Genomic DNA, 19,364 nt, shown 5'->3' with positions numbered 1-19,364 from the left:
TTTTCCCTTTTCCCTTTTCCCCTATCCCTTTTCCCCTTTCCCTTTTCCCCTTTCCCTTTTCCCTTTTCCCTTTTCCCTTTTCCCTTTTCCCTTTTCCCTTTTCCCTTTTCCCTTTTCTCTTTTCCCTTTTCCCTTTTCCCTTTTCCCTTTCCCTTCCCCTTTCCCATTTCCCTTCCCTTTCCCCTTCCCTTCCCTTCCCCTCCCTCTTTTCATGGCTTGCAGAATGTGCCCAGGACAGCAAGTGCTGGCATAGGAATACCCATTTTCATTTTCAGGTGGAGTTGGTCACTTTGGGAAGTCTCTGCCTGTCCCTATTGTGGTGACCCAATCATGTCTCATGTGCTCTGAAGCTGAAGCTCTGGAGCTGTGCTCCTGTGCCCCAGCTGAACCCCATTCCCAGCTACTTCTGTACAATTCCTATGGTTATTGCAGCCCTTCAGAAGCAAAAGGTAGCTTAATCACACTTTTGGTGAGCACAGGATGTCCCCCAGCTCACCAAACTTGAGCAGCCCTCCTGCAGCCAGCAAAAAGCAGGGGAGAAGATGGAAAGGTTTTTGTGCTTCCTGGCAGCTCCTGCTTCTCTTCTTCCCTGAGCAGTGGGAGGAAGCTGGGACGTGGAGACACGGGCGCCTGTGAGGAGACTGTCTGCCTGGCAAGGGACTGCTAGATGAGCTGCTGTGAAAGAACTGCAGGATGGTGATGGCAGGAGGGGAGTAGGCTGGGGGTGAGGAAAGGGGAGGTATCACGTTTTTGAAGTTTGTTCTTCACTCCATAGGCAGCTCAGGGAAAGTTGACAAAGATCCATGGCCTGCCTTGGCACTCAGTGAGCCAGCTCACTGCTGGCATTGACTTCAGTCAAGCTTGGGCTTGAAGTCAATGGCCTTGTGCCCACTACTGCCAGCACTGAATTTGGCACCATATCTGAAAACAGCTCTTATTTGAAGCTTTTAGTTCAGCGTTGGTTTCCCCCCACACGTTTCTCTCCTTCTTCCTCTTCTTTCTTTCTTTTTTTTTTTTGTTTTTTTAAACCACATAAATCCTACTCCTCTTCTTCAAAAGGCCTTGCAGAACCAGGGGAAACATTTACCAGGGGATGTGGTATCTTTCCCAGGACTTGTGGACCCCAGACTGGAACTGTGGCAGGGCAGGGTGGCTGTGACTACCAGAAGCTTGGACAAGGTTATTGTAACACCCCTGCAAGCATTTTCCAGATGAAAACCTGAGAAAATGAGGCTCCTGCAGATTAAAAACCTTCAATGAGATAAAATACAAAAAGAACCCTCAATCTCTGCCTCCATTAACGTTTACCACTCACTTCACTCTCCACAGCCACGTAATTTTGTCTAAATCTTTTTGTGTCACCCACATCCCTGCAAGATTAAGGAGTTGAGGAACAGACATTAAAACCAATGCCTTTTCAGAAAGCAAAGCTGGTAATTTGGAGCAGAAGTTCACGGTTTCACCATCAGTCCCTCTGTGAGACTTTCTCAGATCATGTCACACAGGGAAAGTTGGGGAGATGCCTCCAGAGAGAAGATTCTTCAAGGGTGTTTGAAAGGACACCAATGCTTTGCTGCTAAGTTGAAGGAGTTTTACTCCCTTTGGCTCGACCAGAAGCAGTGTCCTACTCACAGGGTACCTTGTAAAGCAAATAATATATGACTTTAATTGATATCTGAAGGTGCTTCTTCCTAACCTGCAGTTCCTAAGAATAGTCCTCTCATGGGGCCCAGACATGCAGGAATGGGCCCACACCTCTCAAAGAACCTAATACTGCAGAGCATTAATGTTTTTTAATTAATTTAATAACTGCCTGAGATGATGAAATGAATAAACAAATGTCATGATCCATCTATGCATATTTCCTCTGTAATTATGATCATGGTTTTCTGTCAGTATCCAGAATTTCAGCTGAAAGACCTTCTGTGTTATATATAGACCAGGAGATGTTTGATTTAGGCTCTGTATTCTTAAAGGGATGGATCAAATATGTATATTTTTAAAAACCCTGAAACAACTAGCCCTTGGTTGTCTGGAGAATGAGAGATGGGGCAGGGGAATTAAGTGAGAAGAGCACAGTGTTATCAGGATCAAGGGTATGAGTCCACAGAAAAATGTTTGTTAGTGATTTTTTTTCCCCAGGTTGTCGAATGAAGGACATTCTTCTAATTATGCCCTTGAGGGCTGGATTTTCAGGCTGGCTATGCCCTAATGGCTCCAGTTTCCCTCTCAGTGCTGGTGATCAGTGGAGACTGGGTGAAAGTAGGCCAGAGACCCACCACAAAATCCTACCATGGACCACCCTCTCCTGGGGAGTGTTTTTTCTTTCCAAAAATGGACATTGTTTCCCAATAATGTCATTGCAGGCAGTGGAGATCCATCCCCTGATGCTGCCAGAATTTAGGAAGCAGAGAAGGGTGGTGCATTTCCACAGGGAGGATTTAGAGTGACATGGAGTGGAGAAGATTTTCCTAAATGTAGGACAAACCTAGGTGGTCAGGGCATGGACTAGATGACCTACTAGATCTCTTCACATTCCTGAGCTGTGATTTATAAATGCACTTTTCAGTCTCAGCAAGTGACTCCAGTAACTGAGTTTTTCATCTCCATTACCTTGTAATTTTTCCTCCTGATGCTTGGAGATGTTCCCAATTATATGTTCTCATAAGCAAAAACACGAAGTTCAAGCCTGGGAGATGCTCAGAAAACACCTTCCTGCATCCTGCAGTTTTATTCTGAGTAGGCTTCCTGGAGCTCTGCTCATTCTATAATAGCTGTTACTGCCATTTACTGAGTTCTTACCAATCTGAAGGAATTTTCCCTCTTCCATGAAGTAAATGGTTTTCTTGTTGCATTATAAACCTGGTTCTCTAATGGTGATCACTTCCAGCCATCTGTAATAATACAGTCTCGTATCACATCTGGATTTTTCACACTGAGGATGAGTTTTGGTCTGAATTCTGCTTTCATTGCTACCTGTAGGTGATTATTTGTGCTGTTCATGACTTGTCTGTAACAGTGACACAGAGGTACCTCAATGTAGCCTTCCAGTTTGTTTAAAGAGGCTGAAGACCTCTGTGAAGGATCAGAAAATGTGATGTAGGCCTAGGGAGATAGATGAATCCTACTTCAGGGCCAGCTAAAACATTCCAAGGCCTCTCAAGTGCCACCTTACACACCTGATTAGAAAACTGAGCTGCTGCCTCCTAGTACAGCCTCTCTCAGAGACTTGGAATGTTCCTCATTTGCCTGAAGCTCAGGCTGTGAAGTTCTCTCTCTGCTCCTGCCACACCCTGCCTGCTTCCCTTGCTGCTGGGACATGCTGTGCTGGAGTGTTTATCATTTATATTCTATTACTGATGAGCTGCTTTGGCTTCTTGCCTGATTTGTGTTTCAGCTCATTCCTGGGAGTTGCTGATAGGCTTTCTGGGATAAGTTTTCACAGATTCCTGGTGTCAAGTGCTAGGGGTTGGATATATCTCATTCAGCTCTGTGCTTATACCATTCAGATATCTGTGTCCCTGCTCAGAGTCTGTGTTTCCTATACAGAGCAGAAAATAAGCACTTCTAAGTCATGATGGTATCTTACTATAGGTCTCAAAAGCACAAAAGGCTAACTACTGCCTAGATGTGGCTTTTTGCTTTCCATGAGCTTCAGAAGGATCCTGAAGGACTGCTGTGAGGTCTGCACTGCAGAGGTTTGCAGTCAGGTGACAGTCATACTATTCAGAGACTCATGTCTCACTTTCAAGGACATCTTCAAGGATCTCTCTGAGACACTGAACACACAATATATCACCAACAAGTTTTTTATCCACCAGCTCAGGTCCACATCTAAGGCAGGATGAATTGCCTTCTGGAGGAGCCCCTCTCCAAACAGGGAACACCATGTGCATGTGAGCACCAGTGTGTATGGGACCGAGAGGAACTGCAGGGCAGAATTTCTGATGATTAAATCATAGAATCATTTAGGTTGGAAAATACCTCTATGGTCTTTGAGTCCAACCAATAACTTAACACTGCCAAGTCCACCCCTTTTTCCTTTCCCTTGACATTCACTGGCAATGCCTCCTGCTTGCAGTATGTTTAACACACCTCTTAAATACGGGTATGAAGTATATATAGCTAGCAGAGTGGTAGTTTCCCTTCCAAGTTTGCCACTGATTATCTAGTGCCAGAAATGCCAAACTCCAGTCACCCAGGAATTTGTCAGTGTAGGCCTATTCATCCCCAGCAAGGATTTAATACCGCCAGTTTTGGTTAAGGGCTCAATTTTAGCTCTCTTTGCATCTCATTTAACTCCTGAAGAATGTGGATGTTACAGTAATAAAGTGAAATGCGCCCCAAAATGTGTTTGCTAATAAGCCAAACTAACCAAGATGGCTTGGGATGAAGGAGAGAAGGAAAATGTGTTAAAAATGTGTAAATATGTGTTGAAGTTGTGTTGTTGTGATCAGATGCCATCAGGTTATTGATGCAGCCAGCTAGGAAGTTGTTTTATGGGAATAAATAACTTTTTTGACTAGCCTAAGAAAGCCATAAAGATACAAAGAGTTACACACCAGGCTTCTGCTGATCTTTTGGGTGCTCAGGAAGAAGGGTACAGCCCTATAAGACTGCATATCAGCATTTGTTCTTTTTTTGGCCTGGAAAAGTTGGCAACTGGACAGTAGAAGAGCCACCACTGTGGGATGTTCTTCTCTTCCATGGTAACATATGTGCTGGTATTCATGGATCCCTTCTTGGATTTGATTTTGTTACTCTTTCTGCACATTATCCCACTGAGCTTTTGCACTGTGGTTTTTGGAGACTAGAGAAACAGACTTATCTGTGTGCAACAGTGGTTGAATCAGTGGAGGCCCTTGGCATTAACTCTAAGTGAAAGCATATGTTTGCAAATTTGGTGACTTTTCCCTAGGCCTCACAGGGGATTTTCTCCATAATTAATTGCATGACATTTAGCATAATCCTTTGAGAGTGTGTGAGACAGATGCTGAATGCAAAGTAATGATAACACCAATGTTGCTTTTTTTTCCCCAAATGCCACAGTCTTGGAGGATCCAGATTTCTTTTATCATGGAACTGATGGGTCATTTTTTACTCTGTTGAGAGGTCTGTGCTCTTCATTCTTCAGCAAACAACATTCCCCATAGGATTTATCCTGTTGAACTTGACATATGCCCCTGGAGCTTTGTGCAGACTCCCCTCAGTAATGGAGAGAATTGCACACACTGCTAAATGGTTCCCACCTACCTTAAATACCTACTTTATATGAGATAAATCACTCTTCATAGTTGCTCATTTTTCTCAACAGCTTTATCTAGGCACCTGTTTACAGAAAGCTTTAATTAAGTCAGGTGGACATAGGTGACTAAACTGTGTTTTAATGGTTTTTTTGCATGTGCTTGTCTCCTCAGAGCTCTGTCCAAGACTCCTTTGGTTTTGGCCCTGAATCAAACCCAGCACTGCAAGCAGCTTGAAGGCCTGGTGGTTTCTCAGGTGCAGCTGTGCCGCAGCAACCTGGAGCTAATGCAGACCATTATTCAGGCAGCACGAGAAGTGATAAAAACCTGCCGTAAAACCTTTTCAGACATGCGGTGGAACTGCTCTTCAATAGAGCTGGCTCCTAACTACTTGCTGGACTTGGAGAGAGGTAAACAGCACTGCTGGCTCACTTGGGACTGAGTCAGTAGAGTCAGCCTGTGTATGTGTGCATGTATGTGTGTGCTGGAGAGAGAAATGCTCTTGTTCCTGGGAGGCCATGGAGGGACTACAAAGCTCACTTGTCCTGTTCTCTGAGACCACATTCATCATCACAGTGCCAGTCATGTCCAGAGGCTCTTGGCTCCAAGACCTGGTTTGCCACAGCTCTTACAAAGCAGACCACCATTCTGGTCTGCTCATCCCACTGGGAGTCATGGGATGAGCACAGGAGCAAAAGGAGGCAGGAGATTCCATGGAAGGGCTTATCCACATGCTCTAAGAGCAAATCACACCACAGTGAACAAGATGCCTAAATCCATGTGACTCCTTGTCCCACTGGGATGATGTCTTATGTTGAAGAGTTCACTTAGGAGATGTGCTCCACTAGTTAGTGGTGCCATGGGACTTCTCAGCTGCAGAGAGTTGGTGTGTTGGCTGCTCTGTGGGACACAGACTTTGTGAGTCTTTCTGGGGAATGTTTATTTGGCCCAGGAAACTGAGCTGGAGTTCTTTTCTCTTCCAGGCACAAGGGAGTCAGCATTTGTGTATGCCCTGTCTGCTGCTGCCATCAGCCACACCATTGCCAGAGCCTGCACCACCGGGGACCTCCCTGGCTGTTCCTGCGGTCCCATCCCAGGTGAGACACCTGGACCTGGGTATCGATGGGGAGGATGTGCAGACAACCTCAACTATGGTCTTATCATGGGGTCCAAATTTTCAGATGCTCCCATGAAGATGAAAAAATCAGGATCACAAGCCAATAAACTGATGCATCTGCACAACAGTGAAGTAGGGAGACAGGTAACAAATCCACAAGACTTACTGTACTTGTGTAGTGTTGGTCACTCAGTGAGGTTCAGTGTCTCTATCTTCTTCTAGTGAAGGGAGCAGGTTTCTCCCAGATTGCTCTGAACTCCTTTGGTGTGCTGAGAATGGTGTCTGTATAATTCACCCTGTGACTCAGGGAGTCCCAAATGCTATTATCAGCCCTCTTTAACCATGGGTGAGATGTCTCAGTGCCACCTGTTGCACAGCCAAGGTTGACTCTGGCTTGCCTACCCCAGGAGGTGTGGTGGGGACGGGTCCCATCCTGCTCTGCCAAGGGCATTGGGCAGGCAAAATGTTGTGTAAATGTGGAGGATTATCATCTGCCAGATGCATCCAGCAGTAGTTGCCTACAGCCATCCCTACAGCCAGGAGGGGGGATTCTTTTCCTTTTTAAACTGCTATGCTAGCAATTATTCTCATATCTGGCACAAGCTGCTTTTAACAGCTTGCATCCAGTGGAGGGATAATATTTACCATGTGCAGTGCCTGGTGTGCACTGATGTGCAAATCCCTATAGCAGAACTCCATGCAGCTGAAGAAATGGATGGGGGGGGATAAAAAACTGACCCCTGCACCCATCTCTGGGGCTCCAGTGGTTCCACAGACTGCTCCTACTGCACAGCTTGGTCCTTCCAGGGCTGCCTCTGCAGACAAACTTGGAGCATGCTGAGCTCATTGGGAGCTTGCTGTGTAGCTACAGGCTGAGTCCACCTTTTCAGAGCACAGCCATGCTGAACTATCCCTCCCTGGCTCCTTTTTTTTTCTTTTCCTGCTATTCCCACATTATTGGATTTGTTTGCTTGGGGTTTGGGGTTTTTTAAAATTTTTATTTTATTTTTGTAAGGTCTTGAGTTTTTGTTTCAATTGCAAAGGGCAAATTTTTGTTTGGGACATTGAGTTGCCATGGCTGGTGCATTCAGCCCTTCCTGCCACCCTGCCATGTTCCAGAGAAATGAGAATAGTACAGAATCAAAGTAAAAGGCTATTTTGGCCCCATAACAAGCAGAAAGGCAGGGTGAGAGTGCACTGAATTCAACAAAGCCATGACATCTCTCTTACCAAAGCCCAGAGCTGCTGGAGATTGAAATTGATGTTAATGATCATCTCCAATTGATGTTGATATTCATCTCCATAGGAATTTAGAGGGTGGAAATGCAGCCCAATATAGATAGCTGATCAAAATTCAAAATACTCTTCTGTCTTGTGGCTGCAAAGGAGCACTTGTGCAAGAAGTCCTGGACTGACAGTGATCACCAAAGGGCTGCAGGATCTCATTGACTTTGCAAAATAGCAACTTTAGACTGCCTGTGCAGAGATGAGAACAGCAGTACTCTTCTATAGCAGTTCCTGCTAAGGAATTACCTTCATTAGGAAGCTAGTGGGATGTCTGGCAGTAAGGGAAGGGCATTTCCTAACTCCTGCATTCCTTTTTGCAGGTCTTGAAAGCCTCTCTTGAAATGAAATGTAAGTGCCATGGAGTTTCTGGGTCATGCTCTATCAAGACCTGTTGGAAAGGCCTTCAAGAACTGCAAGACATTGCACTGGACCTCAAAACCAAATATTTATCTGCCACTAAGGTTGTTCACCGGCCCATGGGCACACGCAAATACCTCGTGCCAAAGGATATTGATATCAGACCAGTTAAGGAGACAGAGCTGATTTATCTGCAGAGCTCACCCGATTTCTGCATGAAGAATGAAAAAGTGGGGTCACATGGGACCCAGGACAGGTGAGGACTTCTGCAGTGGGTGCTCACTGTACTCTGATGGCCAAGAGAAAAGGGCCAGAGGGAAACATGTATGAATAAGGGTGACATACACATGCAGGTAAAGCACATCTCTGACATACAATATGGTTTACCAATGCCTAATCCTGTTAATGAAGGCTGTGGACAAACAGGGCTTGCTGACACATTTTCCATTACACAATCAGGCACAGGATACATTTCAAAATTCCCTGGGCAGCTCACCTGCACGGGAACTTGTAAGAATCAAGTAGCTGCTTTATACTGTGCTGAGTCTCAGTCATTTCTTGCAGCCACTGCTGATTAGAAGAGTTGTTATTCTATGGCTCTCCTAAGCAGGCAAATGTTAACCCAGTTACAACCAGCATTCCTAGATTGTCTTAAAAAAAACCCCCAACACTACAAAGATGATATTTAATTTTTTTTTCTTCTACTGCAATTAAAGGCCCAAGAGTGTTTGTATTGCTTATGACTCTGCAGAGAAATTTCTTTATTGCATTAATATTAGGGATTTAAGGTCATTATGATCAAGGCCAGCCTCCACTGGGCAGCATACTGTCCCCTTTTACAGCAGACAGGTGTGCCTTTCTCTTCCTACTGTCTGTTTAATTTCCTCCAAGACAAACTAATTAAACATTTCAACAATCTGAGCATCTCTAGGTGGGCAGGCCCATCTGACAGCTCTAGAGCTGACCCATCAATAGCCAAAAAAGTGTGTGTTTCTAGAATTTTCCTAATTTTTGTTAGGTGGCTGCAATGGCTGGATCTCAACCTCTCTCTTTAGTTGCTGTCTTTCTGGCTTACCTTTCCTTAGATAGTTCTCTTAATTCTTTTTTGCTCTTTTGTTATCTCATGGTGGCAGCTCAGTCAAGTTGCAAGGAGTATGTGCCTGGCCTTTTTTGGGATGCCTTCCTTTTAATGGACATGGTGGTATTTGGACCATGATGGTTCAATGGAGAGAAGATTTTGCTGAAATGAAATGACCCAAATGCAGACAAGATAAACAATATATGCATGTGGGGATGTGGCAGCTGGGGACATGGGTTAGTGGTGGGCTTGGCAGTGCTGTGGACTTGATGATTTTAGAGGGCTTTTACAGCCTAAATGATTCTGCTTCAGCATTTAACTGGTGGAGCTGATGAGTAGATAAGACAGCTGAGTGAGGCAAGACTGTCTTTTTTGTCCCCTGATGTTTTATGACAGTTAATGTCCTGTATCCTCTGACATCAGTGGCTGGACTGCTTTCCAACAGCACTTATCTGACATCTCTGTGGTGGGAACACCAGGCTTACCTTTACTGCCAGTGGAGCATTAATTATCAAGTGAAGATATTTATGAGTCATTGAGAATAGCAGGGAAAAAGCTTGTATTGAAACTGGTTTGTGAATGTCATCTGAGTGGAAGTGAAGTTTTTGTGGATTTGTATGGATTTTGACATATTTGTGCCTTGAAAAATACCTCTTTGTTGTGCCTTCTGTTTTGCAAGGAGAAAAATTGGTGAAGATTATTTGGAAATTAGTTTTATAGGAATTGCATTAAATGAACGGCTTGTGTCAAAACAAAGTTGAATTCATTACAGATTTGCCAAGTAAAACTGGCAAATTTCATGAGCTGAAATCCTTTCAAGGGACAGGAAGGTGTGACTTCTTCATCTAATCTTATTTCACAGCAGATTTTAACTTTTTATCACATCTAGGGATGAAAAACACGTTAAGGTCCTGAATTTTTTTTCCTTCTGAGGAAAGGAAAATGTGTATTGCAGGCATCTGTTTATCCCAAGCTGGATGACAGCCATGGCTGTGAACCTGCCAGCCAAGGGTCCACAGGAAGTGAGCTTGAGTGAGGATTTAGAAGACCAGGATATTAAGGCAGGAGAGGATGACTTTCAAAAGGAACTTGTCAAAAAATACTCCTCATTCTCAGATGTGCAAGACGGTGATGGCCATGGGAGGGGAGGAGGGTGAGATAGTCCTGTGCTGAGATTCAGGCATCACTCAGACCAAGTTTTAATGTCATGTGTAGTTGGGCTTGTCCATGCAGTCCATCTGCAGCCTCTTGAGAAGATGCCTGGTGCCTTGGCATGTGTAATACAAGCCATAGCAGCTCCTTTCCTGAACTAAATTACTAGAGGAAATAAATGTAAAGCACAGTGTGTTTGAAGATTTGTTCACGCTTCCTGGGGGGAGCAGGGGAAGGGAGAGGATCTTCCCCAGCCTCCTCCTCCCATGGATGCCTTTTTCTCTTTGCAAATTTTCTCTCATGAAGAGAGTGCCTAAATGCATTTTAAATGTGGTGACTCTGTTCCAGCCTGCCACACAGCTGCAGAGATAATGCCTAGTGACAGGGATAAGGTAAAAGGAGCACAAAAGGAATGCTCAAAAGAAAGGGCATGGCAAAATGTGGTTCATATTTACTCTAGAAAGATGTAAAAATGCTCACATGGGAATAGCTCAAACCTGTTTTTATTTAATGGGTCATGTCCTGGAGGCATTTGAACATTTTATCTTTAGGCACATCAAACTTTTCTGGAGGTAGTTCCTGCTGTTTCCAAGTAGTATAGTTTTTAAGGCCAGTCATGGCAATGAAGTCAAAAAGTTTTGGGTTTTTGTTTTGTTTTGTTTTGTTTTTTTGGTTTTATTTTTGTTGTGGTCCCTCATTTTGTCTACTCTCTCTTCAACCACCTTTCCATTTCCTTTCTGGCCTTTTTCTGGGTGCAGATGTCAATCCATGCCTAGGCTGTTACAGTGCAGTCCCCTATGTCCACAACCTAGGAGACTTTGATCTGGTCATCTTCAGTATTTTCCAGCCCTGCTTTCTGCCTCCAGAGGGATTGGATTTGGAGGGGATAATATGCCCTATTAACACTCCCTTTTCCTGTTGCTTGATTAAAATATTCATATTGAAGCATTTTTGGGACAAAAAATGAGCATTTTTGCAGCATATCCAGGGAAAGTCCTTTTCCTCCTCCCTCTTCCCAAGGTCTGGTTCTTGTTCATAGCATGCTAATGGAAACAGGACAGAGGTTGATGGTTAAGCTGCAACCTTGGATGTGTTGGATTTCACTGTATGCTGTAGAAAACAATCCTGCACTGCCAGGTGGGTGGAAGGGATAATCTAATTGATGACCCCTCTAATGTGGGGGATCATATTATGTAGACTTATTGTGTGTTTTTCAGGCAGGAAAGAGAATTATTTGTAGATGAACCATATGAAAATCCACTCAGAAAATGAGCCCCTGGTTACTCAGAAGCCTTTTAGAGCTCTTTCCTGAAAGTATTTCAAAGCCTTCTTCAGAACAAGCCTGAAACATTTTCTAAGACACTTTGAAGTTTCTTAGCTTGTTGAAATTTAGAAATGGTTTGGAAATCTCTATGCCTCCAAGTGCTCAGGGTATGTCCAGATTTCAAGGTCAGGGAACAAAACTCAAACCTGGGGTTTGAGGCCTCTTTGAAAAGCTGATTAAGGAGCTGATTTTTGCAACTGGTACCCAACTCTCCTGCAAACAAGACTTACTGTCACATTGACTCCAGCCAAGCTCTATGTGCTTATATACCACCATCACACTTTCATCACAAATTAAAAATGGTCTGGAGAAAAGTCTAAAGAAGCTGATCTGTGAAGTTGCAAGTAAAACTTTCAATACAACAAATCAACCACTGGGAAAAAATGTAAATACTCCCCTTCTCAGAGATTTCTTGAACAAAAGTACTTTTTCATCTTTTAACAAAGTGGTTCAGTTGCTCCTGCCTGAAAAAATCACTACCAGCTTTGAGTAATGAAAAATAATGGCAGATTATAAAATTGAGATCTCTTTTGTGAGAAAAGAAGCAAAAAAATGAATCCCTTTATAAGTAGGGTGCAATGTATCATGTTTCAAAGGCTGTTTAAGACTCTTAATGAATCCAATGAAAGGGAAATTCTGCCATGCAGGCAAAAGCATCCAGGCCCTGAAGCTTTGCAGAGATAACAGAGCTGTTTATTACTGATCTTTCCCAGAGTAGTTTTGGAATAAAGCTGAATGTGGGAATGAGCTCTCTTATGCTGCAGAAATCGGCAGCCTAAAAAGAAGTTTTGCAACAAACAATGTGCTGCAGCTTTGCTGGGTTGATCAGTCACTCCTCAGTTGACTCACTGAGGAGAGGAATGTTTGTGTGCCACTCTGGTGGCTGCTCCTTGCTCACATATCCCTTCTTTACTGCAATATAAAATATTAGTCACAAATGTCTTAGGCTGGTATGCTTTCTTGGATATGAACATACATGGAGTTGGCTGAGCATGCATCTGCTGCTCAGTTCTCAGTGCTCAGTGGCAGCCCTTGGTACCACTTCTTTCCTGCTACCCCAAAAATGTGCTTTGTATTGTGTGATAGTGTGGAGATTGTTCAGCCTGTGGAAGAGAAGGCTCTGGGGAGACATTAAAGGCCCTTCCAGTGCCTAAAAGGGCTGCAAGAGAGGTGGAGAGCAACTTTGGACTAGGGCCTGGAGGGACAGGATAAGGGGCAATGCCTTCCCACTGCCAGAGAACAGGATTAGATGGGATACTGGGAAGAAATTATTCTCTGTGAGGGTGCTCACTGGAACAAGTTTTTTAGAGAAGCTGTGACTGCCCCATCCCTGGAAGTGTTCCAGGCTATGCTGGATGGGGTTTGGGACAACCGGTGGCAAGTGTCCCTACTCCTGGCATGGGGGTTGGAACAGGCTGGTCTTTTACTGCATTTTCCCCCTGTACTGAGCACTGGAGAGGCTGCACCTCGAGAACTATGTTAGTGTTGCTCCCCTTGCTCCAAGGCAGACATGGAAGTGCTGGAGTGTGTCCAGAGAAGGGCTGTTTGAGGGGTCTGAAATATAACTCCTATGAGGAGTGGCTGAGAGCAGAGGCATTGTTGAGCCTGGAGAAGAGGAGGCTCAGGGGAGACCTTATCACACTCTACAACTCCCTGAAAAGAGACTGTAATCAGGCCATGGCTGGTCTCTTCTCCCAGGAAACCAGTGATAAGACAAAAAGAAATGGCTTCAAATTGTGCTGAGGGAGGTTCAGGTTTGAGATTAAAAAGATTTTCTTCAGTGATAGATTCTTTAAGCATTGAAACAGGCTGCCTAGGGAAGTCACCAGCCCTGGAAGTGTTTAAAGAAAGTGAACATGGCACTTTGTGATATGGTTTAGTGGACTTGGTGGTATTGAGTCCAGGGTTGGACTTCATGATCTGGGAGGTTTTTCCTGACCTTAATGGCTCTATTCTATAATGCTATGATCTCCAAGGTTCCCTTTCAACCAAAACCACTCTGTGATTCTTTGTTTATGTAGGCAATGAATTTTTTTAGCAGAAGAACTCACATGTAGCTGGGGAAGAGTAGTAGTTATGGATAGACAACAGCATTTGATGTTTGCTTTCTGTTACAGATTCTTTTAGTTTCTGTTAGTGAGGGCACAGGGTAAGATGAGCTTTGAGTAAGTTATAATGAGCTCAATGATAGTTGTTTTTTGGAACAGTTATCAAATGATCTCACCCTTTTTTGGATGAGATCTGACAAATTCTGAATAAGAAGCAGCAAATAATGCTTTTATGAGTGTCCCAGAAGAACTGCAGGAAACCTGCTCTAGCTAAAGCTGTCCTTGTACATAGCAGGGGGCAGGTGGACTAGGTGGCCTTTAAAGATTCCTTCCAACCCAAACTGTTCTATGATTTCATGAAAGTCACAAAAACATTACCTTTTTGTTCCTCCCACCTTATTTAGGTGTTATTCCTTCTTTCCCAGTGCAACGTGCTTGCAGCTGGTGCCCATGTCAGTAATTAGGCCAGCTGTGCTTTTTCTCCTTATTAGTTAATATGTGGGGAAGATTGAATTATTTCTACTTTGAGAGACCTGAATTTGATCATAAAGTTTCCTGAACAGGTTTGTGAATAAAAAAATTATTAGTGAAAGAATAATTTCACATGGTAAAATTGCAATGGATAATGAATTTAGCCCTCTTAAATATATTTAGTCCCTCTGCAACCAAATGGCATTTGAGTTAGAGAAAATTTGAGATTTTCCATGGACCTTGATCTTTTCAGGAGCAAGGTTGACCTGACACCACCTAGGCTGTTACTGAAGATGTTTCTCTACTCTGCTCTTAAAAGCAGTTTCTCTAAACAACCTGTTCCAGGGTTTTACTATCCTCAGTGGTAGTCTTTTCTTAATTGAAATTTAAACTAAACAATCTAAAATCTAAAAAACCTAAATAATTTCTTGTCCTCTTTCCTTGGCATATAAAGAATGTTTTTTTTTTCTCTCCTTGTAGCAATAATCTTTTATAGAGGGGAAGACACCTCTTTTAGCATACTTCTCTAAATTAGTGCCTTCATTGTTTTCTACGTTCTGGACTGCTCCTCTGGCTCCACTGGGAACATTCCCACATTTAGCTACATCTTTCTAAGTGTGTTGCTTACTTTGCACTTTAATCCACTGTCACAAAATATCCTCAACTCCTTCTTCCCTAACATTATCCCCAAATTTTTATGCTCACTCTCAGCTCCTCATTAATGAAAATACAGGCTAGTTCCAGGATGTCTCTTGACATCTTCTCACTGACATATGCCATTGATAACTTTCTTGTGTAGTTGTTTAGCATCAGACTCCAGTCATTCCTTGTGGATGAGAATGCAATTTAAAAGTAGATAAGATTCTGCCCTCAAAATCTTATATGAAGCTGTGACCTTGATGTATTCTTAGGAATGTCCATTGTGTTATATATCTCCTGAGGGATTAGAATTATTTTTTTCTTTCTTTCTTTTATATACTGCTGCATAACTTGACATTACTAGAGCAAGGGTCACCAAAGAAATAAATAAGAATTTGATTTAAAAGAGAAAAAAAACTTTAGACAGCAGTATGGTGTTGTGGGATTTGGGACAGCTGGAGTTCATGACGGCAGATGGTCAGAAAGGGCCGAGGGAATCACACAGCCAAGGGGACGAGATGTCAAGGAAGGAATATCCCTTCTATCATCCCTAATGCAACAGCCCAGGTGCTGGTGGTGTATGAGGAAAAGGACTACAGAAAGGGCTCAGATTTATGGTTACACCTGTAACAGCATCTCCCTCATCCACTGGGAGAAGCACTGGGCCAGAAAGGCAGCTGCTGTGCTCCAGAATGACTTTTTTTATGTCCTCATAAAAAGTCCTTATCAATAGGACTGATGGAGTGGGGTTCCAGTGGGTGTCTTGTTCCTGTCATCATATGTCATAATCGTGGATGACAGTACAGAGTTGGCCTCAGTTTGGATCCCAGATGTCAGCTGTGCAACCAAAAAAATTATGTATCCTTCTATCTGCTGATGGGACAGAGTAAATAGGGATTCACAATGAAGTTGTGTGACATTGCTAAGTTGGAATTCATCAATCTTAGAGGTCTTTTCCAATCAAAATAATTCTATGATCTCCCCCTAGTTTTTAAAATTACAATTCCCACTCTCCATCTGGAGGAAGACTCTCAGAAGTTGTGGAGTGGCCCTCACAAGCTCTGCTGAGGAGTCACCCCCATGATGAGGCTGTGTGGTGTACTGCAGTGCTTCTGCAAATGAGGGCTGGAAAGGGGGCGATTTTGGACAGGCACATTGAGTGGGATTTGTCCAGCCAACACTGCTGACCTTTTCCCTCTTAAAGAAGAAAAAAGAACTGTGATAATGTGAAAGCCTGCTCTTGAGCCAGAATTTTGGCTAGGATTATGGCTGAAGCATAATTTCTCAACAGCCTTCCAAGTGCTTCTAGAGGTTACAGTGCTGTGTTACGATGCAATCTCCTGCCTTCTTGTTTTCTCTCCGAGGCTGAGGAGGAGGGCATTTCTCTCAGTTGCTGGAATTGTGCTGGACCAGGCCCAAAACAAATGAGATGGAACTTAACCCATCAGTGGGGAGCCTGGTGAGACCACACTCAGGCTCTTAAAGCTGTTGTTCAGGGCAGCTTCTGTGGGTAAACTCTGGTCTTTGGAGTTCTTTGTCTTCCCCCACTGCCTGAGAAACTACCTGCTTCATCTTGTCTAATGAAAAATGAATTTAATTCATATCCAGGCCTATGCTTTAAAACAGAAAACAAAACCTCTGCTTAGTGTCATTGTCAGGAAAGTTTCCTAGAAGCCCAAATATATTTATGCTGGGGCCAAAACTTTGTTTAGGCTATTCAACCCCCCCATTCTGAATGTTCCCATTTCCTAATACCAAACTTAGGGAAGCTTGAGGATTTATTTAATAAGATTTTTCTTTTTTCCTTTCTTTGTTTCAGGCTGTGGGCAATGGGGAAGGTATATGGGAAGGCATATCTCCTACTAGACTTTTTTTTTTTTTTTGGGCAAACCACAGGAGTGGATGGAGAGAAAGAGAGAACCCCAGGTCCCAGTACAGCAGGTAGAAGAGTTTTGTGTTCTATTTGAATGGGGTAAATATCACTGTTGTGTGCTTTGTATGTTTGGGGAGTGAATGTCCTCAGTGGAGAGCTGGAGTCAGAGTGGACCCGTATTCCTTTTGTTTTAGTGAGCTCCCAGCATGAAATGAAATGGATGCACTGCAAATCCCTCACCACGCTTCTGCAGATTCCCCATCCTCCCTAGGTGAACCTCCAGGAAGCAAAATTTCCATCCACTAGCAAAGCTGAGTAAGGTTGACAAATACCCTCCCCTCTTCTGATGTCAACACACCTATATTTGAACCCTTGCTCTGAATACTTAATGCCTTAGTAAATGCATTTATGAAGAGTCATTTGGGGGTTTCTTGTGGAGGTGCCACGGCTCACAGGAGCACTAACAAGGCATTTGGTTCAGTGTTTGGAAAACACATTCAGTGTGGCTGCACACTTCAGCTTCAGTAGAGGCTTTCAAAGGTTTGTAAATATTTACACACATTTCTGAGTGCATGTTAGTTGGGGGGGGCTTTAAACACTGAACCTAGAGAGGAATGCAAATCAGAATAACAAACAGGAGGCAGAAAAACTTAAAGAAGAGCAAGAACAAAATCTCAACACTTCACTAATCCCGTAACTTCTCCTAAAGTACTACCTCATGAGCAATTCCTATAATTCTCATGGAGTTGTTTTCATCTATTAACAGTTGCTTAGCTCAAGGGTCCAAGTTATGCTCCTCTCTCCTCTTCATGCCCCAAAGGACCTTTTGAGTGTTTCTGTTCAAAACAGACACAAAATAGCCACACAGAAAAATATTTGGGAGATATGTCATCAACCTTTCTTACAGTAGTTTCAAAACTCTATCAAATTCACAGACCCATGGTGTTGGATACATACCAAGAAAGTGTAAGCATCTGACCAAACATGAACACTTCCATCCTGGGTTGTCTTTGCAGTCTGTGGAGAAATGGTGTCTCAAGGACATGGTTCATCTCATCCAAAATCCAGTGTCTGGTGCACTTTCATGTCCAGTGAATATTTTAGGAAAAGGGATAGATGTTTTTTGAGGACAGATGTGAAATGGTAATCAATGGATCAATGAAATAGATTCCTCAGTTCAGGAGCTGCTTCTGAACACCTCAAGTTATTCACTGGCAAGCAGATGAAATGATGGAATCCAACACAACAACTGATTTATCCCACTGAGTCTGGCTTTAATTAAAAGCAGAAGCAAAACGAGCAGTGAAAGTCTGTGTGATATTTGGTGACTTGTCATAGTACCCTGTATTCTTGCCATACTTCCTGGGTCAGTACCAAGGGTGTTTTGGGGCCAACCACCCAGCTGCTCTTGCTGTGTTGGGAGAACATCAAAGGGGAAAAGGTGCACAGTTCAGCCCTGCTAGCACTGATTGTGATTTCCCTGATAGGATCAGTGCTGCATAGTGGCTGTAACAGCCTGCTCAGGATTCTTCCCAGCCTGGGATCTTTGGCATGGAGTCTGTTCAAACACTATCTGGTTGTAGAGCTCCTCCTTTGCCCTTTTCAGGTTAGGCAGTGGTGGACAAATACCAGTGTTTGTTCTTTAGGGTGTCATCTTCTTCCAGCACCTTTCAGACAGCTTTGGAGCTTGTCTGGGAACACAGATTGCTTGGAATGATTAGTTCTTGTTGTGGAGGTATCCCTATAGCTTTGCTTGTCTGCTCATATGGAGAGGCCTGGTGCAGTGACAGGCAGTCTGGATGGTGCCAGCCCCAAACTGAGAGTCAGAACAGGAGTTTAATGTTATTTTGGATGTGATTGCAGCCCAGGATTTTCCCTGTCACCCTCGTAGGCGTGGGTGGTGACAGTGCTGGCTTCACCCAGTGCCTTGCAGAGCTGTCAGGCCCAGCAACACCACACAGCAGTGGTTTGGGAATCCCTGCAGGAATCTGCACTCACTCATAGCATTTTCCTTCTTCCAGACAATGCAACAAGACTTCCAATGGGAGTGACAGCTGCGACTTGATGTGCTGTGGCAGAGGCTACAACCCCTACATGGACAAAGTGGTGGAGCGTTGCCACTGCAAATATCACTGGTGCTGCTACGTGACCTGTAAAAAGTGTGAGAGGACTGTTGAGAGATATGTGTGCAAATGAAAACCCTCCTCTGCCCACCTGGGAGCTGAGACAGCAGTGGCACCTATTCAGAGAAAACATTTCCTTGACTAGACACCATTTATCTTTTAAAGACACAGACTTGAGGAGAGATGGTAGGAGGAAAAGCAACAATCATACCAGTAAAAATAAGAATGTAAAAAATCTCCTAAAAAGCCACAAACCCACAAATGTTTCCCCCCCCCACCAATAAAGTGCTCTCTGAGAAGATAAAACCTCATTTGGGATGGTATCTTCTTCCAAAATATTTCCTGTGCTTGCCAATGATGTTCAGCCATCAAGTGCCTTAGTATTCGGAGAAAAAAACATAGGAACTTTCCCTGGGGGAAAAAAAGCAGCATTTGTTTCACTGTAACTAAGGCTCACACCTGCCTATGCCTTCTAGCACAGGTACTGGGTCTCCATTAGGACCATCCCAGAAGGAAAAATGCTACAACTTTTCAGAAATAACTGCCTTTGTTGCCAAAGACTTATTTTTTACCAGGGAATCATCCACTCTGAGTGATAAAAGTGGAAAGACTTCAGGTCAATCCCCTGAAATGAACAGCTAATTTTAATCTG

The 19,364-nt window shown here is 43.6% G+C and overlaps 1 protein-coding gene across 7 annotated transcripts in view; it reads left to right on the top strand.

Annotated features, from left to right (window-relative positions):
• The window catches only part of WNT11 (Wnt family member 11), a 26,496-nt gene extending 7,473 nt beyond the window's left edge, over positions 1 to 19,023 (top strand). For 5 of the 7 annotated variants that reach the window (XM_015644407.3, XM_015644376.3, XM_015644359.3 and 2 more), the window contains 4 exons: positions 5,418 to 5,653; positions 6,227 to 6,504; positions 7,968 to 8,260; positions 18,611 to 19,023. In XM_015644407.3, the coding sequence (XP_015499893.1) occupies positions 5,418 to 5,653; positions 6,227 to 6,504; positions 7,968 to 8,260; positions 18,611 to 18,785 (982 nt within the window). In that variant the 3' untranslated portion in view covers positions 18,786 to 19,023. Of the gene's footprint in view, positions 1 to 5,417; positions 5,654 to 6,226; positions 6,505 to 7,967; positions 8,261 to 16,535; positions 16,658 to 18,610 lie in introns of all 7 variants that reach the window. The other 2 variants (XM_015644446.3, XM_015644430.3) reach the window with 2 other exon arrangements.
• Positions 19,024 to 19,364: the final 341 nt, after the last annotated feature.

Source organism: Parus major, chromosome 1 (genome assembly GCF_001522545.3).
Source record: "Parus major isolate Abel chromosome 1, Parus_major1.1, whole genome shotgun sequence".
Taxonomy (NCBI): Eukaryota; Metazoa; Chordata; class Aves; order Passeriformes; family Paridae; genus Parus; species Parus major.
The sequence above is the reverse complement of the archived record's forward strand: the minus strand, read 5'-3'. Positions and strand labels throughout refer to the sequence as shown.